Below are 25,130 nucleotides of genomic sequence, written 5' to 3'. Positions count from 1 at the left end.
GGGCCCCAGGCCGGCAGCACCTGTGGGTGGCGTAGAGGAGCTGGAACCTGCAGGGGGGGATCTGGCCCTGTCCTTGGGCTGTGCTGGGAAGCTGATGGGGGGGTCCTGTAGGAAGCAACTGAAACTGGATCTGGGGGATCGGTCCCTGCGGGGAGCTGGAGCTTCCTTAGGGAGAAGAAAACTCAGGATCTTCTTCCTTCCAGAGGAGCCCTGCCCGAGCCCTGGGGCTTGCCGCATTGATTCACTCAGTTCCCAGGCAGAGAAGAACCTGCTAGGAGAGCCTCTGGCACTGAGGGATGTGGGGACCTCCCCTGCCTCTCAACCCCTAGGGGTTTCCTCTCCTGCAGACAAATGAAGAACCCCGCAAGCTTCCCTGCAGCTCGCACACAGTCCAGGGCTGCTGAGGGCAGAAGCTAGGGCTGCAGCCACACCAGTGTGCAGGGGAGGTCGCCAGAAGAGGAGTCTGTCCTAGAGCTGAGCATGGGCCCACTCCGAGCAGAAAATGAGCAGTGGATCTTCCATGTCTCTACGCACCTGCTCTTTCCCAGGCAGTCCCCTAGAAGCTTTTACAGCAATTCTCTCATTTAGTTCTCACAACTTTCCAGGAAGGTGGTAGCACCCCATTGCACAGGAGATGCTCAGAGGGGGACAGGAAGTGGGCAGCTGTGTCCAGCCCAGCCCCATCTGCATTCACAGCTTGGGCTGGTGGCTCTCACCACCCTGCCTTGCCCATGATGGAGGGGGCAGCCTGTCTGTCCTCAGCTTTGCCAGATGGGGCCTAGGGGAGAGGGTGCTGGGCCTGGGGGAACGTGTGCGAGGAGCAAGTGGCCGCTGTGCCTGAAACTCAGAGGCCCAGGCAGTTGGCAGCACAGGGCACCCTGCTGACCCCAGCCATTCTGGTGAGGGCAGCACTGGGCCCTGGAGCCTGGGACCCCTGCCTCCTGTCGCCCTGCTCTCCAGTCGCAAGAATCCAAAGACTCAGGATCCTCGTCTCTGCCCATGGGCCTGGCCACGCGGTGGGCAACTGGGCCTTGTAACTGGTCGCAAGCCAGCGCCAGCCTCCCCTTCCCAGCCCTGTGGTCGGGAGTGAGCTGGAAGAGGGGCCACGGTGGAGGCGGACAGGGGGATGCAAGGACTCTCCAGACAACTCTGCTTGGGGGGAGAAGCCTCCAGCTCTCAGGGCGTGGTGATAACAACTTTGCAGGAGGGGCCTTTACCTGTGGGGTGGACACCGTCATGTACACGGACTTGGGGAATTATCAAGAATAACTTGGAGTCAACAGGAATCAGAATAATTGAAAGCTGAATACAAATAGGGCCTGTATGTGTCGACTGGACACTGTGCCTCCCTCTCAGGACAATGTCCTATCAGCTCTGGATCCACGGTCCCTGCTGGGGGTGGGGGTGGGGAAGGGAGGGGCAGGGAGGTGCACCCAGCCTGTGTATATGACAATCAGGTCTGCAGAGGTGAGACAGCCAAAGGCCCCCAGGACCAGGCTTCGGGCAGGCAAATGTCTGACCACTCAGGGCTGCAAATCCTCTCTCCAGCACCTCACCCCACCGGCCCCATATTTTGCCCCATGTCAGGGCTTCTCTGGGCTTCCAACTCAGCCCTTTTCGGCCCTGCTTGCCCTCAGCCAGGGCAGTGCAGAGTCCGACCCCCAGGCTGGGCTCAGACGCCTCACGTGGGGGTCCCTGGTGCCTGGCCGTTGGAGGGGAGGAACAGGGAGGGGAGGGGGTGCTGGAGAGTCCCCCCCACCTGCCAACAGGAACACTGAGTGTTTCTCAGTGGCTGCGAGGGTGCTGATGAAAACCCCAGGATGTTGCATCATTGTGGCCAGAATGCTGGCCAGCGCTCTCCCCACCCCCGGGCACTCAGGCTGGGGGACGAAGACTCGGGAGGCGCCTCAGCCCCACGGCCCAGCCGGCCCATGGAGTCGCACAACCTGAGCTCTCCCGCACCCTCTCCCCTCTCGCTCTCGCCCTCCTCCTCTCAGTCCACCTTCACCACTGTGCTGGGGTCCCCCGGAGACGCGCCGGGTTCCTGCCACCTGAATTCTTCCTCCTTGGTGTCCGCTGTCCTGGCGCCTGTCCTGGGCGTGGAGTTTGTCCTGGGCCTGCTGGGGAATGGCCTGGCGCTCTTCATCTTCTGCTTCCACACGCGGCCCTGGACGTCCAACACCGTGTTCCTGGTCAGCCTGGTGGCCGCTGACTTCCTCCTTATCGTCAACCTGCCCCTGCGCGTGGACTACTACTCCCTCGGCGAGTCCTGGCGCTTCGGGGCGGCCGCCTGCAAGGCCAACCTCTTCATGATGTCCACCAACCGCACGGCCAGCGTGGTCTTCCTCACGGCCGTGGCCCTCAACCGCTACCTGAAGGTGGTGCGGCCCCACCACGCGCTCAGCCGGGCCTCGGTGGGGGCGGCCGCCCGCCTGACCGTGGCGCTCTGGGCCGGCATCCTGCTGCTCAACGGCCACCTGCTGGTGGCCTGCCAGTCCGGCCAGGGCTGCCTCAGCTACAGCCTGGACGCCTCGTCGTCGGCCGCGTCCCGCTGGCACCGGGCCCTCTTCGTGCTGGAGTTCTTCCTGCCGCTGGCGCTCATCGCTTTCGCCATCGTGGGCATCGGGCTCACCATCCGGCGCCGCGGCCTGGGCGAGCAGGCGGGCCCGCAGAGGGCCGTGCGCGTGCTGGCCGCGGTCGGGGTCGTCTACGCCGTCTGCTTCCTGCCGAGCGTCCTCTTCGGCACGGCCGCCATGGTGGCCTTGCGGCTGCGGGCCTGCCGCGCCCTCGACACCTGCGTGCGGCTGTTCCACGGCTGTCTGGCCTTCACCTACCTCAACAGCGTCTTGGACCCGGTGCTCTACTGCTTCTCCAGCCCCAGCTTCCGCCGCCAGGGCCTGGCCCTCCTGGGCCTGGGCAAGGACTGGCAGGGCTCCGCCAGCGACGAGAGCTGTTCCCAGCCGTCGGCCCGGCGCCGCGAGGCGTCCCGGAAGGCGTCCCGGAAGGCGTCCCGGAAGGCGTCCCGGAAGGCGTCCCGGAAGGCGGAGCTGGCGGTGCGGCTGCAGGCGGAGGCCTCGCTCGACTGAGCCTGGGGCCTGGCGCAGGGAAGCCGGGCCGCCCGCGGGAGGACCCAGACTCGGGCCTAGCGGGAGGAGGCCACTCTCCAGACCGGACAAGGATGCCTGCAGACCAGGAGCTAGGCCGAGGCAGGGGCAAAACCCAGGTGGGTGCCAGGGAGAGAAAAGGGTCATGGCCTTACTCAGAGCTTGTCCAGGATGCCATTCCCAGGGGGTGGGCAAGAGGACGCTGCCAGGTGGAGACAGGCAGGGAGCTGCAGGGACTCCAGCTCATGAAAGGGCCTGCACAGCCGTCCATGCTGGAAGCCAGAGCATAACTACTATAGGAGCAGAGGCCTTGCTTTAGAAATTGGACAGCTGTATTTTCTGGGCTCTCCGGTTTGACTCTTTCACTACTAACAAAATTCCTTTTGAAGATGCAAGCCCTGTCTCAGCTATTCTCAGGAAAGCCAAATAAATGTCTTTTGGTCAACCCAGCTCTGAGGTCAGTTGGTTTCAAAGTGAGTGCTCCAGGTGAAGGGAAGCTCTGGGCACAGAGCGGGGAAGCTGTTCAGCAGCCTGTTCCCTGTGCAGCTCTGTCCTGCCCAGAGCCCCTGAGAGACCTGACAGTGCCCTGAAAGGCGGAACTGCTTTCTCGAGTGAGAACTTCAGGTTCCCAGTAGGAGTGACTCCTGGTTCTTTGGGAGGCCCCTGCTCCTCTCTGGCCTCCAGTTCTACTTCTACAGCTCCCATGTTCCTGCCCATGGCCCCCAGGGACCCTGCCCAGCTCTCCCCAGGAAGACTTGGGGATCTTGAGCCTCCCTGGAGGTTATTTCCTCCACCCACCCAAGCTCCTGGCTCCTCTCGGGCTCCCATCCTTATATCGTTCCTCAGTCCCAAGTATCCTTCCCTCACCCTGGAGCCTGTGGTGGCTGCTGACCTACCAGGACAGGACCCCAGGGTGAGGGCAGGGACCCTGGGGTCACCAGAGCTGGTTTGTAACCCTCCCCCCAGGACCAGGGCCATCTTGCCCACCTCTCCCCCTTTCTGTTCTGCTCAGTATGTCTGTGGTGAGTGATGGAGACCTTCTGAGCTGACCCGTCCACAGGTCTGGGACATTTCGGCCCCCCTACTCCCAGGCAAAAAGTGAAAAGGTGTGTATCTGGCACGAGTCAGGTTTTTGGAGGGGAGGATGCGGCCCTATTATCCACAGCGGAAGTCACTGTGGCTGGTAATTGCTTTTAGCACAAATTCCTAGAAAACTTGTGCAGCCTCAGTCTGCATTTTGTACTTCAACCCCCCACCCCTATCCTGTTACAAGACATTTCTTTAATCTTACAGAGGGGCGGGGCGGGAGGGGAATGGCTTTCTCCAAAGAGCTACTGAGAGGCCACAGAAGGCCTGACCATGCACCTTCTAAACCCTGTGTGTTCCCAAGCCCATGCTCCTAAGCCTTCCCGAAACCCCCTCTGCCCTCATCTGGGAGTTGAGGAGTGCTCCCTTGTTGTCCTCCCAGTCACAGGCTGGGCCACCTGCCCTTCCTGCTCTCTCCACCGTCACAAGGCCTTCTCTAAAGGGGGCCTGCAGTACCCTCGTGGGGAAGCAGGGCTTCAGGCTTCCTTTGCATTCCTGCCCACCCCCTATGAGAGCAGGATCTCCTGGTCTTAGCTTTGACCCCACTCACTGCACCCCTCTCTGGACTTAGTTTTCCTTCTGTGGAATGGGAGCTGAGGTCCTGGCCCTTGCCCAACTCCAGGGGTTAGAGATGGAATAATAGAGATGCCAGAACACTGAGCCAGGGGGGTAGTTATTACAGTGAGGAGGGGGTGGGGGAGGAGAGAGAAGGCAGTGCTTGAGGGTAGGGTGTTCTACAGATGCAGGGCGAGCACCTCAGCAGAACAAGGCGAGTTGGAGGCAGGGTGAGTGTGCTGGTTTGAAAGGATGTATGTCCCCTAGAAAAGCCATGTTTTAATCAAAATCCCATTTCCCCTATTCAATACTGTATGTTTGAAACTGTAATCAGATCATCTCCCTGGATGATGTGATTTAGTCAAGAGTGGTTGTTAAAATGGATTAGGTGATGACATGTCTCCACCCATTTGGGTGGGTCTTGAGAAGTTTCTGGAGTCCTATGAAGGGGAAACATTTTGGAGAATGGGAGATTCAGAGAGAGCAGAGCAGAATGACATAGCCACGAGAAGCAGAGTCCACCAGACAGCGACTTTTGGAGATGAAGAAGGAAAATGCCTCCCAGGGAGCTTCATGAAACAGAAAGCCAGGAGAGAAAGCTAGCAGATGACGCCATGTTCACCATGTGCCCTTCCGAAAGATGAGAAAGGAACCCTGACCGCGTTTGCCATGTGCCTTTCCAAATAAGAGAGAAACTCTTGACTGTGTTCGCCATGTGGCTTCTCACTTGAGAGAGAAACCCTGAACTTCATCAGCCTTCTTGAACCTGAGTATCTTTCCCTGGATGTCTTTGATTGGACATTTCTATAGACTTGTTTTAATTGAGACATTTTCTCGGCCTTAGAACTGTAAACTAGCAACTTATTAAATTCCCCCTTTTAAAAGCCATTCTGTTTCTGGTATATTGCATTCCGGCAGCTAGCAAACTAGAACAGTAAGAAAAGACCCCATATCCTACATTTGGGTTCAAAGCAGCATTTTGATCCCCGGATGGGCCATACCCCCATTTAGTGTGAATTTGGGACAGCACCTACCATCTTTTCTTTCTGGCGTCTTTCTCCTAATAAAACACACAGGTGTCCTGAGGGAAGAGCAAATGGAATCCATTACTTGACTCCGAACCACTTCGGGGCAATGGGGTGAGCAGGCAGGCTGGGGAAGCAGCAGCGGTTGCTTATTCGGCCCGTGTTTACTGGGCACCTGCCATGGGCCAGACATTAAGCTGCAAAGGAAGGCAATACCCAGACACCAAAATAACCTTGAGCCAGATGCAGCCAAGCCCAGGAGAGACAGACCTGCAAATGGCTCAAATGTGTACTTTAGGTAGGAAAGCACTGCTGAGGGCACAGAGGGTCCGAAGAAATATCTCTGCCTGGGGGCGTCAGGGAGGGGATGGCAGGTGAGTGGGGTCTTGAAAGATGGGGAAGGTAGAAAAGGGAAAAACACCATCCCTGACAGAGGGAAGAGCACGTAGAGGGGCCCAGAGCTGCGAGAAGACTCGTGTGCAGGGAGGGGGAGGAGTTCAAAGAGGCAGGAGAGAAGCTGCCTTGGCCAAGTTAAGAGGCAGGCAGCAGAGGCAGGCAGCAGCCGGGTCGTGACAGGCCCTGATGCCACAAGCCCAGGAGCCTGTGTGGTCCTGTAAATGATCTGATTCGGTGTGAGGGTGGGTTGCACAAGGTTTATAAGAAGTTGATTAACACGATCAGTTTTGTATTTGATGGGTTACTCTGGCAATGTTTGTGGATGGGTAAAAGGCTGATAGGGGGCCAATGGGAAAGATGTCCTGGTTAGGAGACTCTACGCCACGCAAGGGACCGAAAAAGCCTGGGCAGTGAGCAGGAAGGGCCAGCACGGACAGGCGTGGTTGAAATGAATGAGGAGTGTGTGGCTTTGTGGATGTTAGGTAGATGGTGCTGGGGCAGGTCTGGAGAAAAGAGGCCTTTCTGTTTTAGACAAGTTGGAAGGGCATGGAAGAGCTCCAGGTAAATAAACACCTTTAGGGCTCAAATAGGATTTCAGACTCTTCCATTTACAGATGGGAGCTGAGGTTATGGGAATGCATGGGGTCACCCGGGGAGACAGTGAAGAGGACAGAGAACTACCCTTAAAAATATCCTGCAAATAAGGTGCAGGAAAAGGAAGATCCAGTGAAATGCTCAGAAGAAACCTTTTAGTAGGAAGAAAACTTTAAGTAGGAATGGGGCAAGAAAACAGAGCACAAGAAAAGTCAAGTCAGTTTCTTTGCCCAAGTTAAGAGACTGCTGATTAAAAAAGAATACAATAAAGCCATCTTTTGTCAAGATAAAAGCCAAACATAAAATCTCCAGACAGGCTGTTAAATGGAATAAAGCATTTGCTAAAGAAAGTTGATCTGAAAACCTGAAAGCATGCCTGATGCTGTCTGGTCAAGCATCTTGGATTGGCACGCAGGAATAACACTGAAACTGGCTGCAACTATTACAAAAACAACAAAAGAGCTTCCAAAAGTGAGAGGTTGTCATTTGTATAAAATTTACTATGCAAAACATGTTCTATATTGGTACGGATCCTTACATATGTATTAACTGTACACAAGAATGCACTGGGATAATAAACACCACATCAAAAAGAGTACTTAGGGCGGGCCACGGTGGCTCAGCAGGCAAGAATGCTTGCCTGTGATGCCAGAGGACCCGGGTTCGACTCCCGGTGCCTGCCTATGTGGAAAAAAAAAAAGAGTACTTACCTCTGGGATAGAGGCAGATGGAAAGGAGTACACAGGTGACTACCACTGTGTTGAGGATAATTTGTGTAAGAAACTTGGAAACATAATGATGAATAATATCTGAGTGGTGTTACTTAGCATTGCCTTGGGTAAAGAATAAGGGGTCACTAATGAAAAAAGAAATGTGATGACAACAGCTCAAATACTCAAGAAAACTCAAGTGGGATGACTAATAGTGGGTTAGGTTTGGCAAGTCATTAGTGACTTTCTCAGTAATTTCAGTGAGTGGCTGGGGGCAGGGGCAGGGGCAGCCACAAGGTACTATAATGCATGGAGGAATTAATGAGATTTGAAGTAATGGAAACAACTTTCCCTCTTTCAACAAGTTTGCCAGTAGAGGGAGATAAGGCAATAGCTTTGGATGATGCTAAGTAGTGGAGAGATGTTTTGGTGGCTGGATTGTTCTGTTGTTTTGCCTGGATTGAGAGATTCAAATATAGTGGTAGGAGAAGGGAGAGAAGGTGCAAATTTAGGAGAGGGAAGGAAAAAAGGAAACAGAGAAAGAATGACAACAGAGCAGTGATAAGCACTTTTTTACCAGGCCCTATTCTAAAAGTTTTATGCACACTAACTTTAGTCCTATGAGTTAGATACTGTAATTACCCCCCATTTCACAGATGAGGAAAAGGAGGCATTGGGAGATTGAGAAACTTGCTCAAGGTCACACAGCTACTACAGGGCATCTGGCTCAGACCCTAAGGAGGAGGGAGGATGGATCCAGTTCTGGGGGGTGAGAGGTCCCTCCTCCTTGGGCTGGGGAGATGACACTATGACAGTAGGTCTTGGGCAAGAGGAGAAGCAAACTGAAGGGATTCTTAGAAGGCTCGAATCTCAGGGTGTGAGGGCTAAAGGAGTGGCAAAGGACTGGAACAGCTGATTCTGGGAATAAAAATAAAGCTAAATAAAGCTCCCAAAGAACCTAAGAAAGGGTCAGTATGCAAGCAGCCCAAAGGGGCCTGGTGAATTGAGTACCCACAGCTCTGGGACAGCCACAGTCCCTGCAGGTTGTAGGGTTCCCTCCATACAATGCCCCAGGAAGGGGTCAGAATAAACAGAAGGTAAACTTATCCAGGGTGGGGGGAGAAGAAAGGTCTTGGGAAGTCTGACCAAATAACCCAATCCTGGCAATGGAATTAAGGTTGGTATTTCTTGACAAGCGGGCAAACAATACTCTGAGCTCTACAGATGCCTTCCAGAAAGAGGGAGGTGGTATTTGAGTTGGGTTGAGAAAGAAGGATGTGCACCTTGGGGAGGGGCTGCTGTTTATCACCTAGCGGGGTCCCTCTGCGTCCACAAAACATCCCGACCACTAGCCCTGCCTCACTGCTCTCTCCATCCCAGAACTCTACAAGCTCTGACGCAGGCCTAATTGCAACCCTTTCTGTTCTCTGGTAGCCTTGGGTGTGTGTGTCTCATCCAACAAGACCCTGAAGGACCTCAGTGTCTCCTTAGTTTTTTGCTCATGAAGCCCAGCGTTCAAGGGTCACAAACACAGCACATCACAGACACGGACTGGCAGGAGTCCAGATGAGCCCCACTTCTTCTTCCCCTATCGTGGTCTTGCCACAGCAACTGAGGCAGAATCTATATGGCAAACAGGTTTGAATCAATAAAACACTCAATAGGGAATAATTTCTTCCAAGCGGGTTTCAGCACAGAGGGCTGGGAAACTAAAGAAAGCCGAGCATTGATCAGGCTCCCCACACCTTCAAAGTCAATTCGGAAAATTTGTTTCTTTGTAGGCCTGAGGAGGTGAAATGCAGCAGCAGGTGCAGGGAGACTTTCTTTCATGCTCATAGACTTGGGCGCAGAAGACCCCTGAGACTTGCTGTCCAGACTGCCCACAGCACGTGCCACCGTGGCTTGGCACTGGGTCCAACAGAGGGAGGCTGGTTTGGGAGGCGAGTAACGGGGAATGTCTGGTTCCTGCTCCTCAGAGCTCCAGGTCTAGGGGATACAGGGTCAGAAGCCACCTCCCGGGTGTCTTGACCTTAGGAAAACATCTTCTCTGGAAGTAGTTGATAAGACAACAGAAGAAATGCAAACCCCGGAGCTTTCTCTGAGAGCCTGTAGGAGTTTCAGCATGGCTGGAGAGATGCCAGACTCACCAATGGTCTGGCTTATTATTTCCAGAAATTCCTCAGAAGTATTCAGGAGCTATAATAATGAGTGTTACAGCTGAGCCCCAGTACCCAGGAAAGGACAGCATGAAACCAGGCATAATTTCAATAAATTTATTGGAAACACGATACAAATTGATTAGTAGCTGGCATCTACTTACAGACAGTCCACGTCGTAATATCACACTCTGAATTAATTATCCTGGGGAAACGACTGTGATCACTGGGGCGTGGCCTGGGTGAGTGTCCTCTGGCAGGAAAACCCAAGGTTGGCATGACGGGGACGGGGATGGGTGGACAGAAACTGGGACATGGCTGTCCTGAGGGGGAATGGCAAGGGGGGGTTGCTTAATGGGTAAATTTCCCCAAAAGAAAACAGGGACAACTGTTAATAACGGCTTTCCCCCTCCCTCTCAAAAGCACTTTTGTTTCTAGCTAGAGTAAAACAATCCCCAAAAACCCAAGGGGGCTGCTCCCTGGTCTTCCCTTGCTGGGGTCCTGGGACTACAGTGGGGCATCAACACCAAGCTCACATGATGCAGAGCAGTGCCCCCCGCCCCTGCTCCTTGCCCTTCCTGTGCTGCTCTGAGGGGTGGGGTGACTGCTGGGGCTGCCGGAAACCAGACCCCCCAGGCCCACTGGCTTCCACTGGGTTTGGCTCACATGCAGCACCTGCACTGGAGGGAAAGAGAAAGGAGAGGCCAAGCCATTTCTTCTTCACTCTGCTTTGGGGGACGTTTCTGACAGTGACCCGGTTCCTGGGGTTCAGCTTCTGCTGGTCAGTCCCTCTGTGGTTCCATGCTGCACCCAGTGGCCCCAGCCCAGACCTGAGTGGCACAGCCTCCTCCTGAGTCCTGCCAGCCTCGGGGAGGTGACAGCTTCCGGCTGTTCCCATCTCTGGGTTGTACTTTGCTCCCATTTGACCTCTCGGCGATTCCATCACCTGTTTAAACAGTTCCTCAGATTAAAATCCCTCTGGTTTCTGTTTTCCTGGTTGGACCACGACTGATACAAAGGTGAAAAGGAATGGGGCCGTGGGCAAGAAAGAATCATGAGAGACGTACTAAAACATTCGAGCAACACCCTCCCGTCCTCTTGTACCATCTTTAGGAAATCAGGGTGGGCAGGAGTTGATCTGGAAGGAAGGGAAGACTTTCATCCAAGGGAGCACAGAAGGGCTTCAGCACAGCACCCCGGGCGCGCCTGCTCTGGAGCCTCTGCACGTCCACCCAGTGCTCACTGAGCTAGGCCGTAGCATCCCCTCAAAGGCGACACCGTGGCGTGGAGTGGGGAAGGCTGGGAGACCCTCGACCACCAACTTTCAGAACAGCAAAGGCAAGGAATAGAGGCTTCAGGGCATCCTTCCTCCGCTCCCTGGAGTACTCAATGAGAACATCTGAGGACTTTCAGAGATGAAGGGAGAGCACAAAATCTTAGTCAACGCTACCTCCATAGGAGAACAGGACTGCAAAAACCACGTGAAGGAAGAACCTTCTTGATACATGTGACTCAAAATGAGCTGGACTTTTCCCGAAGCTAAATGTGAACTGCGACTGGGGTGGGCCTCTCTGTTCTTCCTCGAGGCCTGGCTGGGCCGGGCTCCAAATCCCCCGGGGCCTAGATAGAGGGCTCTCCTAACAGGCGGAGACAATGCCAGTGGCAGCAAGGTCACGGCAGCTAACTGTTTCAGTCAGCAGTCACTGCTTAACAGGGGCTAGGGGAGGAAAATGAAAGGGCAAGAGAAGCATTTCATCTTCTGTGTCTGTGTAAAACCATAAATCCATGACAGGGGCCCAGAGAGAAAGCTGTCCTGTGTTTTCTTTAAACAAGCCAGATACCTCTTGTTCCTGGTGCCCTTGCTGAAGGGGACTTTCTCTGGGGAACCCTGTGGGGAGCACCCAACTCCACCCCCCAGTGCACTGAGCACCTCTGACACCGCGTCAGGGGCCCTGAGCCAAAACCCAGTACAGCTGCAAGAGTTGGCGCTCGTGGAAATGGCCCCAGGCCATCCCCACAAAAACCTATGATGAAAGCCAATTTTTCCTTAGAAGAGAAGCCAAGGTGACTGCAAAGCTGGGAAAAGAAGAGATAGCTCAAGCTCAGGGCTCTGCCTCCAACCATCAAACATCAAGTTCTCTTTGCTCAGCTGAAATCAGCCTCCAAGGAGATGGACATTTAGCACATCATCCTCATTTTAGTGAAAACTCACTTGTCCTGGGGGGTTCAATTCAATTGCAGCACACTGTCTTGCAACAGCCTGGCTCCGTTTGGGGCACGTCCCAGCTGCAGCTCCCAGAGACGTCTGGGATGTCAGACCCCAGTTGTCCTTCAAGGTGCTGTGATCCTGCACCCTGCGGCCTATCCCTGCATGTAGGGCAGGAGGTGGCCAGACTCACGTCTGCTCAGGATGCTAACCAGGCACTAAGCCATGGCTGTCCCTGCAGCGGTGTACACAGAGCAGCAGAGCAGCCAGCTGTGACACCACGATGGGCTGGTGTTGAAGGCAGATGGGAAAGCCCAAGACAATTGGGACCAAGGAGCAGGCAAGTCTCCAGGGACCCGGGGACATGAGCTCACAGAGTTGTTATGTGGCAGGAGGGGTCGGGGTCCATGGTATCACATAAAAACAGACTCACACCTGCCAACACGGTTCCCTCACGCTATGCTCCTAGGCCAAACAGGTTCTATGTGCTTAAAATAAAACTGGGTGGCTTGTGACCCACAGCAGGACCCACCCGGCTGCAGCTCCTGTCGGCTAGCTTGGCTGCAGGGGAGGACAGTAAGCAAAGGCTCTTCGCAGTGATACACATGCTTGGCATTTAAACACCTATTCTTGCTGGAATTGACTGGGACAAAGTAGAACTCTGCAGTGACAAAATGCAGATGAGTAGGAAGAGCTTTTACAGGCTTATCAAGGATGGTTTTCTTATGTTTTGTTAGAACCTCACGGAGTTCTGTGCCTTGGAGGGGTAGGGGAGAGAGGGTCATGGACAGGATGCGGCAGGGGGGTGGTGGTGTAAAGAGCAAAATTTCCCCATTGAAAAAAATGGAATGAAGCCTATTGAGAAGGAGCTAAGTGACAGGAATAGTAAGGACAGGGGAAATTATGAACTGTATAAATACTGGCACATTTCTTAAGAAAAAATCCAAACGAAAAGATGCCATGTCCCTCCTGTACACAACTACAAAACTGAAAACCAGGCTGGGCGGACACATGCAAGGCGGCAGCTCCGAGTGCCCCAGCAGCCCAGAACGCCCCGAGGAGCTGCCGTTTCGGGGCACGAGGCACGGGAGAAGGGAGAGGCGGAGGAGCTCCCTGGAACCCTCAATTCTCAAGCAGGTCCCACTCCGGGGCAACGAGGTCTCCAAGAGGAAAGCAAGGGGACAGTGAGTCACACATGGAGACACTGCCTCTGGGACGTGCACGCCTCCAGTTTCTTCCCCCGCCCCGTCGGGTCTCCATGGCACGCACGCGGATTCCTCCCATGAAATGTACTAAGGACAGGGCTGCCTCCTTCCCAGGCACGGCTGTGAACATCAGTAGGACAGTGTCACAAGTCTTGGATTATAGCATGGAACAGGGAGAGCTCAGTCTGACACACAGCATGTGAGTTCTAGAAAAGGGGAGAAACAGGGTGCAGGTTAAAAGAGGCCCTATGTTGAGAGGGAGGATGGAATTGGCCCACCCGCCAATACCACAGCTTATAAGGAAAGAGGTCATACACGAGTCCAAGGAAAGGCTCTGGAAATTAGAGGAGTGGCCCTGAAGTGTTTTAAAAGCTGGGTTTTGGAAAGGCAGGTTCAGGGGTCACTGTCAGGGTGCCACCGCACACCGGGTAAGTGCGTCTAAGCATCACACAGACATCCTGGAACTCCTCTGACCCCACACCAGAAATGGGGAACCAACTGGCCCCGCAGAGGCCCAATTTGGTCTGAGGTGGTCAGAATTCATCATGAGTACACTTCTCTCCAGGAAGGGACCCTCGGGGGTGCAGGCGTCCCCAGCAGCAGCCAGTCACATTAAGCAGCGAGAAGTGCCTGTGCCCCTCAGCCCCACCCTCTCCACTTCCACACAAACCCTTGACTCTCCAGTCTCAGAGGTGGGTACTTGGAGACTTTCAATAGAAATGAGTAAACAAAAAGCAGAAGTGGCTAGCCAGCGCTATCATCACCATCTTGCACTGATCAGTAGGTTGTGAAACCCGTTGCTGGGTTCCCAGGGAAGTGGTGAGGAGGGAAGTGGGGCTGGGGCTTAGATGAGCAGGCTGGCCGCACAGACTTGCTCTCCAGCTCCCACCACACAGGCCGTTCTGCAGGCAGGGAAGGAAACACAGATGCTCACTCCCACAGCCTCACAGCCTCACAGCCTCCCAAGGAAGGGACAGCAGGATGGAGCAGGGCTGTGTCTTCATGTGCCTTTCTACAACAGAGAAGATACATGCATACTACCTGGTATTTGACAGGGACAAAACAAATAAGTATTAAATATTGTTTTAAGTATTGGATATAGTAATCAGGCTAACCTTTGCTTTACTGAACCTATTATAGGCTATATATCTTCCCTATTGGACCAGAAGCTTGTGGGAGTCAGAGAGGTTAAGAACTTGCTTAGGGACACATAGCAAGTAAGCTGGGGAGCTGGAACTTAAACCCAGATCTTCTGAAGTTAAGTTATTCCCATTACACCAAGCCGCCACCTCCAAGTCCATTCTCCATCCAGCCCAGTGTTCTGCTGAGACAGGTGGCCCAGGAAGCCACCAGAGAATATAGTGCTTTTCAGCACTAAATTATGTATATATCAGTAGCTTTCAGAAACCTCTTTCTCTCTTCTTCTTTCTTTTCTTTTTTATTGTAGAGGTGGAGGGCTCTGTCATTCATTTGTCCAAACTGCTCTGGAATTAACTATCTGCCAGAAGGCCACTTGTTATAGTTTGTTCCCCAAATTTCTGATTTGCCATGTTAAATTGCGCTTTCTTTTATCCTAAACGTACCTGGTCCAGTTTCAAAGGCAACCTCTTCACCTAGGGCCTCAGGTCTACACTTGCTAGTTCCATACCGGGCGTGGTTTTATGTGAGAGAGGCGCCCTCTCTGTGCTCCAGCCTGAAGACTCCCAGTGCTCCTCATCTGCCCTTGTAAGGCTATCACTTCACCCTCCCTGCTCAGTGTTCCTCGCTCCACTCCATCTCCTCAAAGCAAGGAGCAAGGGCCATAAGTATGGCCGGAACAGAGAGGCCCTAGCTTAGCAGCACTGGCAGAGGGCCTCAGGAAACGGTCTACTATGCCAATTGTCACAAGCCCTTCTTAGCCTACTATATACAGTCCAAAACCCTTTTTCTAGATAATTTGCATTATTTATTCTCAAATGCATGAACTTGCATTTGCCACTTTTTCATACACTAACCCTGATTCATAATTACTTTCTTTTGTTTTTTTGTTTTGTTTCACAAAATTTTCCGTTGATTTGATCATTCACTACTCAGAAGTACTTGACGCCCAGAGACTTGGAAATTCTATACTGTAACTAATGAATGCAATGAAAGCAACTCTTTAAGATTTCCAGCTGCTGGCTTCTGAGTTAATTTCCCTCCCTTTGAAACCCAGAGAAGACACTACCATCAGAATTTTGGAGGTTGGAAAGCAGATAAAGCCAAACCAGAAGCAGGCAGTACAGAAAGAAAAGAACCCAATTTGTCCAGAGTCCCCAAAGGACTGAGTAATTGACACTAGGCACCACTTAGGAAGTGGCAGCAGGTGGGAGGGAGTATCAAAGTAAAGCTAGCTGAGGGCTGTTTGAGAAACAGTTGGACCCCTAGAAACTCTCCTGACTTCATACCCCTGGCAACTGCCTGTCCCCCACCCCAGAAGTTTGGATGTTTATTCTCTGAAGAGGTCAAAACAGGGTTTCAGGGCTCGGGGACACAAGCACCATGCACAGTTGAGGGCAGGGCTACTGTGGTGATTAATTCCATGTGTCCATCTGGCCAGGTCATGTTGCCCAGTTATTTGGTCAAGCAAGCACTGGCCTGATTGTTACTTTGAGGACATTTTGTGAACTTAAATCATCAGTAAGTTGTCTGTATTTATGACTGATTACATCTACAATTAACTGAGGAGACTGCCTTCAGCACTGAGAGAAGTCTCATCCAAAGAGATGAAGACTTTAAAAGGAGAAGTGGTGATTTCAGCAGCCAGAAGTGAGAGTTTCCATCTCTACTTCAACAGCAAGGTTCTCCTGGGGGAATTCACTGGAAACCTTCATCGGAGTTCCCAGTTTGGGGCCTGCCCTACAGAATTTGGACTTGCCCATCCCTGCAGCCTTATAAAAATCTCCTAATATTTACCATATGATTGCTGGTTGGTTCTGTTTCCCCAGAGAACCCTGACTAATACAGCTCCAATTCCAAAGCAGAGGGGTCAAGTGAACACGCCTAATGAGTGACGACACCTCCAGTCTTCTTCCCACTGAGCTTCCAGACCACAGGCAGCCAAACCTTTACCCTTCGGGGAAGAGATGGGAAGAATCTTCTCTGGAGAATCTGGCCAGCCCCTGAGAAAGGACCTGAAGATACTAGCATTTGGAGCCACCCAACCAACAGCCCAGACCGATCACCCCATTGTGAAGTACACTACAAGCAAGAAGAGCTTCCAGCTTTTGATTTTTAGTCTCCTACTCTCAAACATTAGTCAATCAAAGGTCACCAGGAAAAACCTCCTAACATAAACATTAGTGGCCAAAAGAAGTAATAAACAGAAGAACACAAACTGGAGTAAAGAGAGACTGTTCATGAAGAACATTAAAAAAAAAAACATTAAAATCCTCAGAGAAGAAAAGATACAGCATTCATGAAATACAAACAGTATGCTATTTTAGAAATAAATATATTAAGAGAACTAAAGAGGGGAAAAAGTCCTGAAGATTTCTTCTTCCTATGATGTTGACTAGTTTCTATTGGATTAATCCTCCAGCCAACAACAAATATAAACTGTGGGCAAAATATATATATATATTTTTAATTTTTTTTAATTAATTAAAGAAAAAAAAGAAATTAACCCAACATTTAGAAATCATTACATTCTACATATGCAAGGCAAAATATTTTAAAAACACAATTGTCTGCAGGTGTTGGAGAGTGACCCAAAGCAGGTAAAAACCAGAGGGGGTATGACCTCGAACACATGGAAGCAGACTAGGTGAGAGCCACACTTAATGGGCTTTTCCCTTGACAGCACTTTCATGCAGTTTGGGGAATATAGTTCAAGCAGAATGCTGCTGTCTAATTGGCTTCAGTAGTCAGTGATCAGAGCTCAAGGCAGTTGGAAATTGAGAGAGGAAATCCTGGAAAGAAGTGAGAAATAGAAAAGGAAATTTACCCTAAATCTACATGCAAAGTCCCCTCAAATCATGACTTCTGAACTATGTATGTTGAGAGTGAGTTTCCAAGAACCCAAAAGAAACCATCTGCTGGAAAGTGAAAAGAGCTGGACTTTCACAGCGATCTAGGATAGGAAGACAGTGTTTGGAACTCCAGGTCTACCAAGTAAGAGTGGCATGGTAAACACTTTGGTTTTTTCATGGAAATCCCAGAAGGGTTATGCCATGGGACTCAAGGCAAACTGAAGTAGACCAGCTCTAATACAGCCTTATGTCAAGCCTCCATAGAATTGGGGAAATCTACCAATTTAATTGTTTAATTGTTTGCTAAAAGCACAAATCAACACTCTTCAAAGGAAAATAACATATTCCAAGTTCTTTACAACTTAACATCCACACTAACCAGTACTCATTTAAAAATAATTAAATATGGTCTATTTACTTAGGTTGGATTGTATGATGTGCAAATAAAATTGGTTAAAAACAGAGAGAAACAAGTGCTAGAGAAAATGTTGAAAGAGATGTACCTATTCAGTTTGTAGGAAAGCTAAGAAACGCAGCCCCTCCAGAGGGCAGTGTGGTGATTCCATGGGAGGATGGGGTGGGACTGCCATATGATCTTGCAACCCCATTGCTAGGTATATACCTGGAGGAATTTAAAATGGGGAAATGAATGGACATTTGCACATTGGTGTTTATGATGGCAGTGTTCCTGATTAGCAATGGATGGAAGAGGTCTAAGGGTAGACAACTGAGGAACAGAAGGGGGGACCCTGGTGTTTACATATGACAGACTACTGAGGGGCTACAAGAAGGACTGAAGTTATGAGGCATGCAACTAGGTGAATGGACCTCAAGGACAGTATGTTGAATAAAATGTCAGAAACCAAAAGATAAATATTATGATGCCTCACTCATATGGATTAACTATAATATACAAACTCAGAGAATTGAAGTCAAGAACATGGGTTATCAAGTTGGGCCTACTGTAAAGATTCCTAGAGTGTAAGCTCTTATAGCAGTCATATATATATTTTAGAGTTGTAACTGATATTTCTAAATTCTGAGCTATTTGTATATAATATAGTCGTTTCCTGAAACTTCAGCTAATTGTGTGATACCTGAGACTCAGAGTTGGAGAAGTGAAGCTATGAAAGTCAGCATTACCCCATTAAGCAACTGTTTAAAAAGCTGAAAAAGCGATCAGATTTTGTCTACAGATATGGATGAAGCTGATCTGGATAGTACGAAGGTAAATCAGAATACTGGGTAAAGGATGATATGGCCTATACTTTTAAACTTCAACCCTTCTATGCGAGACCAAAGGGAGAGATGTTTATTTAGTGCAAAATTGATATCTTGGGTAGCACATTATCTAATTTAACTTGTATGGTCAGTTTACCACGTAATTACCATGGAATTACATGGACTCTTGAATAGGGCATGAGATCTTGTTGGTTTGTACAGGTGATGTCCCAATATATCCCAGAGTAATCTGGGCAGAGAATAAATTATTTGCCAAGTCCCTTTGGGGGACAGGGAAGAAAGGAGGAAATATTCAACTTCCCATCTGGGAAATTCGTGATATTCTTGCAAACAATTCAATAGGCTGAGCCCTTAATCTTGGGGCTTGCCTCTGTTATACTTATTCCTGCAAAGGAGAGGCTAAGCCTTCTGATAATTATGCCTTAGAGTCACCCCCAGACAGCCTCTTCTGTTGCTCAGAGACAGCTTCTCTCTCTAAGCCAACTTGGCAGGTGAACTCACTGCCCTCCCCCTCTATGTGGAACATGACTCCCAGGGATGTAAATCTCCTTGGCACCATGAGACCTGACTCCTGACGATGAGCCAGGGCTCGGCACCATCTGAATGAGGAAGCCTTCTTGACCAAAAGGGGGAAGAGAGAAATGAGACAAAATGAAGTCTCGGTGGCTGAGAGATTTCAAACAGAGTCAAGAGGTTATCCTGGAGGTTATCCTTATGCATTATATAGAAATACCTTTTTAGTTTATGGAGTATCAGTGTGGCTGGAGGGTAGTACCTGAAACTGTTGAACTGTATTCCAGTAGCCTTGATTCTTGAAGACTGTGTAAATTATATAGCTTTTACAATGTGACTGTGTGATTGTGAAAACCTTATGTCTGATGCTCTTTTTTATCCAAGATAAAGATAAAAAATAATAGGGAAGATAAAGGGTAAAAATTGGGTAGATTGAAATACTGTGTGTCAATGAGAAGAAGGGATAAGGGGTATGGGATGTATGAGTTCTTCTTTTTCTTTTTATTTCTCTTTCTGGAGTGATGCAAATGTTCCAAAAATGATCATGGGTGAAGCATACATGACTATTTGATGGTATGTGAGCCACTGATTGTATAATATGGTTGGACTATATGTGTGGATATTTTTCAATAAAAATATTAAAAAACTACCTCTACATTTTAAAATTTCTTTTATGTTTATGTTTTTGTTAGTTATTATAAGAATTAAATGAGTTAAAATTTGTTAAGCACTTAGAATAGGGCTTGTCATAGAATAAACTATAAGTTTAATAATAAATGAAAATTCCTAGAATATCACTTACTCAAATCTGTCATAATTAAAAAAAAATAGACATGGGAGACAGGAAAATGCAACCCATAGTCAAGAGGAAAAAAAGTCAGAATATTAACAAATAACTCAAGTTAGAATTTGCACATACAGACTTAAAAATATGTTACAGAATATAGGAAAAATAGGTATAAAAGGTGATGAGATGAAGTATTTTAGAAGAAATATGAAAAAAAGATGGAAAGTCTAAAAGTAAATACAAAATCTGAAATGAAAAATTTGTTGGATGGAATTAGCAGCAGATAGGATAGTGTACAAGAAAGAATCTGTGAATTCAAAGATGTCTAGAAATTATTCAAACTGACAAGAGTACATACTGTGTGACTCCATTTATATAAAATTCTAGAAAATGTAAACTTATCTATAGTGACCAAAAACTCATCAGGATGAGCTGCAGGGAGATGCAGAGGAAGGCAAGGAAGGAATTTTAAAGGGTGCAAGAAAACTTTTGTTTGAATAAGTTATCTTGATTGTGGTGATGAATTCTCAGTATATAGATTTGTGAAAACTTTTCAGATGTTATACTTTAAACAGGTACAGTTTATTGAATGTCAATTATCCCTCAATAAAGTTGTTTTAAAAAATGATAGAAAAGATTTTTTAAATATGTGGTGGAACAATATATGCTGATTTTAGAGATGCTCTAAGAATCATTCTATTCAGGATTAATAAAACTAGAAAAAAAATCCTTTAACAATCTTAAAAACAAGAACAAAAAGAAGGAAAACTGGTGTGACTCAATTAATTTCAAAGTAGACTTCAAGCAAGAGGTACTAACAGAGACCAAGAAGATGATTTTATAGTGATTAAAAAGGTTAAAAAGACATAGAGATCTGAGTGGGCCAGATTGGCTCAGCAGGCAGAGTTCTTGCCTGCCATGCCTAAAGGCCCGGGTTTGATTTCCAGTGCCTGCCCATGCCAAAAAAAAAAAAAAGACACAGATATCCTAAATACATATATACCCTGGAGAAGCCTGAAAAACTTGGCTGGACTTGGTCCCCAGGAACTCTGGATCTTTGGAGTTTTTTATGATAAGAGTGTCTTTTGTTCTTCTGGGCCCAGGACCACACCTGATAGTTACAGGACGGGGCCAGTCTCTCCTGCAGCCTTAGGTTTGGGACTGGCCACACCAGAAAAGACCAACCATGTGATAGGGCTTTGAGCTCCTCCTATCAGCCACGTCAGCCCACATCAAGGGGAGGAGGGGCAGGAGACTGATTTAGACTCTGTGGGCTTGGATTCATCCATTAGGCCTTTGTAATGAGATCCTACACAAAAATTCAGGGTACCTGAAGCTCTGGGGAGCTTCCAAGACTGAGAAAATACACCCGTGCCAAGACGTGCCGCATTCTGACTCCACGTGGAGTGGACGTGGAAGCTTGTGTTTGAGATGCTCCCAGGTCTCACCCTATGGTTCTCTTCTTTGGCCTACTTATTTGTATACTTTTACTGTAAAAAAGCTGTAATTGTAAGTATAGTACTTTCAGTGAGTTCTGGGAGTCATTCTAGCAAATTATCAAACCCGAGTGGGTGATGAGAACCCCCAAACTTGTAACCAGCTGGCCAGAAGTTCAGGTGGCTGGGCCCCTGCAGTGCCCACTGCCTGAAGGGTCATCTTGTCGCAGACGTCCTGGCCCTGTGCAGGGTGGCCTAACCGGGCAGAGGCAGAACTAAACTGAATCGAGTTACTGCCTTATCTGTAATTGTTACTGAAAGCTGGGAGAAGTTTCTGCGAGCCCTAATTCTAAATACATATATACCCAATAACAGAATTTCAAATTACATGAAGCAAAAACTGACAGGACAAAAAGAGAGAAACAGACTGTCATAAAAAGAGTTGGAATATAAAGGTATGAAAATCTATCAGAAAGAATGAAAAGACACAGAGATGGAAAATTGGAGGGAAACAAGAAGAAAATCAGAGTTCCACTTCAGAAAGTCCAATATCTAATATCCTGAGCTTTTCTTTTCCTGCTGATACCCTATGCCAGAAAACCTAAATGTGGTGAGCTCTCTTTTTCCCAAGACTCACTCTTTTTTTTTAATTGAGAAATATTCACACACATACAGTTCAACCATATTATACAATCAATGTCTCACAATACCACATAGTTGTGTATTCATCACCATTATCATTTTTAGAACATTTGCATGAAAGAAATAAAAAGAAAAAAAAAGAACTCATACATCCCATACTCTTTACCTCTCCTTCTCACTGATCCACAGTATTTCAATCTACCCAGTTTTTACCCTTTCTCTCTCCCTATTACTTATTTATCCTTATCTTATTTTTACTCATCTGTCCAAACCTTCAATAAAAGGAGCATCACACATAACAAGGTTTAGAGCTCACTCTTGGCCTTGCTCCCTGGCTGACCCAGAAGGGGTTCTTATAAACACTCGGGGAAGCTGAAATCACTCTATCAGGAAATCTTCAGATACCTTCTTTGGGAACCTCCATCTAACAAAGTTACCTTCTAGCTTGTTCCTCCGTTTTATATTAATCATTTTTCATATTCATTTATATGTAAATAGTTGCTGCTAAAAATAAATATTTGGTTGTAGGAAGAAAACACAGAGTGCAACTCAGATGCTTTCTTAGCTTAAGTGTGCTCAGTCACTTGGAAGGGAAAACAGGAAACAGGGAAAGAAAATAACCATGGGGAGGGTTGGGCAACTTGAGATGAATACAGTGGGGGTCTTCAAATCAATTAAATTGTGATAAATCCTTCCATTTCCATTGCCCTGGAGGAGCTGCAGATTCAAAAGGGTTCTCCTCACTTCCATCCAAAGAGACTGCTTGGGGACAATGCCCAAATCAGTTGGTCTACCTCCCCGTGCCATCAAGATCCAATTCTGATGTCCCAATTGCTTTCTCAGACATCTGTGCATGCTCTTTTGATGGATGAGTCAAACCTCTTCAAGGAAAAGTCTCCTCTCACATGATCAATCCCTCTCTGGTGTCGCCTTCCCTTTCCTTTCCCAAACACCTCCCCTTCCCTGCTCTCCCCCCCAAAACACCTCACAATCTCTCAAGTCTTTCTCAGCAACGTATCCTCTACATGCCACTGACGGTGGGGGTATAGAGGGATAGGATGGGTAAAAAGTTTCCATAACTCACTCTTTACAGGTGAGGAGACGAGACATGGCTCTCACAGCTGAGGACCCCTGGATATCTACCATGGATTTCTGTCTCTCTTCTAGCACCTCCATATTTAGTGTGAGGGACTCAAGGCCAGACTAGTGATAGGCTCACACAGCAGTTATTTTCCTTGGGGTCAGGATTAGTGTTTCCTTCTTGGTCAAACTTCTTTAATGAACTCAGGAATGGTCCCAGGTGTGGGCAGTATGACATTCTTCCAGAATATTCCAAAACACCAATCTGTTGACTACTCGGGCCTAATAACTTGGGTCTGTGTTCCTCTACATACCCACCCCCTCAGGCTCAGAGAACATCTATCTACCGTCCTCAAGTAATGCTTCAATAGTCCTGAAACCCTCGAGACACATTAGGTTCTCTACCACTTTGCTTCACATTCAATGAAATCTGGGGTCATAACGATCCACTATAAAATAGTAAGAAACTCAAAGGTGTTTTTTATATATTTAAACAGATTATAACATTACACCTGGAGATCAGGAGACCAGAGATGAGTCTAGGGATGCTTGAGGTTCTTTCACAATGTTTTACAAGATTTCAAGAAAACCTAGTAAATGACATAAAAAAATTGACAGAAGGCAGCCTGGGCCCAAGCTTGCCTAGGAGTGCTATCAGCTGTTCCCGGCAGTCTATTTTTATTGGGATTTGTGAGGACAGCAGATGCATCCCCAGAGCTCACTCACTGGTACAATGCCCCTCACCACCACCCTTCTAGGACTGGGATGCCAACAGTCAAAGCTGTTGAATTACTGAGTTCAGAAATGAGTCATCAAAAGGACAGTCTTCACATCCCATATCCTAATATTTTTACAGAGGCATTCGTTAGATACCCTCTCTCCATGGGAGACTTCTAGAAATACCAATCAAGGCAGAAAACTAGAAAAATAACTGGATTGACAGTGTATTCACATACCCTAAGAAAAATAAGCCAGAGGAGAGCAGATTAAAAGGGGGGTCATTGTACAACTCATCAATTTCCTTATCTCAGATGCTCTGACTCTGTCCTGACAACTCGCTTCTCTTCTGCGCCTGTTGCTTTGGCTTCCCTAACACAATGACTTCTGTTTCAGTATCTCTGGGACAAAAGGTTAAGAGTACATCCTGTTGATGCCCCTCGGTCTGTTTTACTCCATAAGCAGGAGCTTTTCTTAAGGATCCCCATTTAATAAAGACTGAGACATGGCAGACAATCACCTTGTCCTCGTGCAGTGGAATGGAAGATCTGCTCATTGACCAAATCTCAGCCATCTGACACGAACGGGAAAATCCAGAGCACCCTCTTAGGGGATCCAGAGGATGAGAGGTCTGGGTAGCCTATTTCTCTGCTCCTCTCAGGAGTTCTTTCTGACTCTGCCTCCACTCTGAAAAAGTTTCTGCTGTCTTAGGATCATATGACATACCACCCCCTCTACTACAGAGGCTCTAACTAAAGGAGCCTACCGAAAACTAAGTGAGCCCTCTCTATAAACCTATTTCCTATCTCTAATACACTTCTAAATAATATAATCAAGGCCAACTGCCTTTTTGGATTTTGGGCCCCTCTAATGTGCAATGGCCCATTGGGACACATACACTTACCTTCAAACAAGCTTATGAGTCATTTTTTGAGAATTATACTTTTAGGTGAGAAACAAATGTAGTTATAAGGCAGGCACTGGCATTTTGTATATATAATTCGTATAGACTATAAAAGCAGTTGAAATCTTAGTACATTTCAAAATAGAACCTTAAGAATAGTTGTTCCTTAAGAAGGTGATGGAATCTTAACATTTAACAAACACCTACTGTAAGTCAGAGACTATGCTGCTGGCAAAAGTATTAATTTAATTTAAACACATTTCACCCTGAGATTATTCTGTGACTATTCTTTCTTTTTCCTTCTATCTCCCTGACACTCCAAGTTCCAGACAAAAGAGGGGATATGATACGGACAGGGTTGTTCCACAGAGGCAGAAAATGGAGGTGAAGGGTGAGCCCATTAAACTTTAATATTAGACTTTAATGGCTTATATTGCTCAATCTGAGAAAAGAAAAATAGCTACTACCTCCATCCACTCATCTAAAATCTAAGCCTGTGTATTCCTGTACACAGAAAACATAAACACCACCTATGTACGTGCTGCATTCAACACATAATCTGGGTTCTTATTCCTCCAGGGGAAGAAACACTAGATTTGAGCTATTTTCTGGCAGTGTGACTTTAAATCCCTTAACATCTCTGAACTGCAGTTTTTTCACTATTAAAATGTAGATAACACCTTTTTCATAAAGTATTTGGATGGTCAAGTGATATAAAGTATGTGAGAAAAAGTAGTCATTATAACAGCTCTGTAAGGCAAATGAAATCTGTGCTTTACAGAG

The 25,130-nt window shown here is 48.1% G+C and overlaps 2 protein-coding genes across 7 annotated transcripts in view; one reads left to right on the top strand and one right to left on the bottom strand.

Moving 5' to 3' along the window:
* The first annotated feature begins 1,766 nt into the window (after positions 1-1,766).
* On the top strand, positions 1,767-6,173 carry OXER1 (oxoeicosanoid receptor 1). The gene has a single exon (XM_077134084.1). The coding sequence runs from the start codon at positions 1,821-1,823 to the stop codon at positions 3,084-3,086; it is 1,266 nt and encodes a 421-aa protein (XP_076990199.1). The 5' UTR covers positions 1,767-1,820; the 3' UTR covers positions 3,087-6,173.
* Positions 6,174-9,729: 3,556 nt separating this feature from the next.
* MTA3 (metastasis associated 1 family member 3) overlaps positions 9,730-25,130 on the bottom strand; it is a 218,975-nt gene continuing 203,574 nt past the window's right edge. For 5 of the 6 annotated variants that reach the window (XM_077134094.1, XM_077134089.1, XM_077134090.1 and 2 more), the window contains one exon: positions 9,730-10,572. In XM_077134094.1, coding sequence (XP_076990209.1) covers positions 10,409-10,572 — 164 coding nt within the window. In that variant the 3' untranslated portion in view covers positions 9,730-10,408. Of the gene's footprint in view, positions 13,244-25,130 lie in introns of all 6 variants that reach the window. The other variant, XM_077134091.1, reaches the window with a different exon arrangement.

Source organism: Tamandua tetradactyla, chromosome 17 (genome assembly GCF_023851605.1).
Source record: "Tamandua tetradactyla isolate mTamTet1 chromosome 17, mTamTet1.pri, whole genome shotgun sequence".
In the NCBI taxonomy this organism is placed as follows: domain Eukaryota; kingdom Metazoa; phylum Chordata; class Mammalia; order Pilosa; family Myrmecophagidae; genus Tamandua; species Tamandua tetradactyla.
The sequence above is the reverse complement of the archived record's forward strand: the minus strand, read 5'-3'. Positions and strand labels throughout refer to the sequence as shown.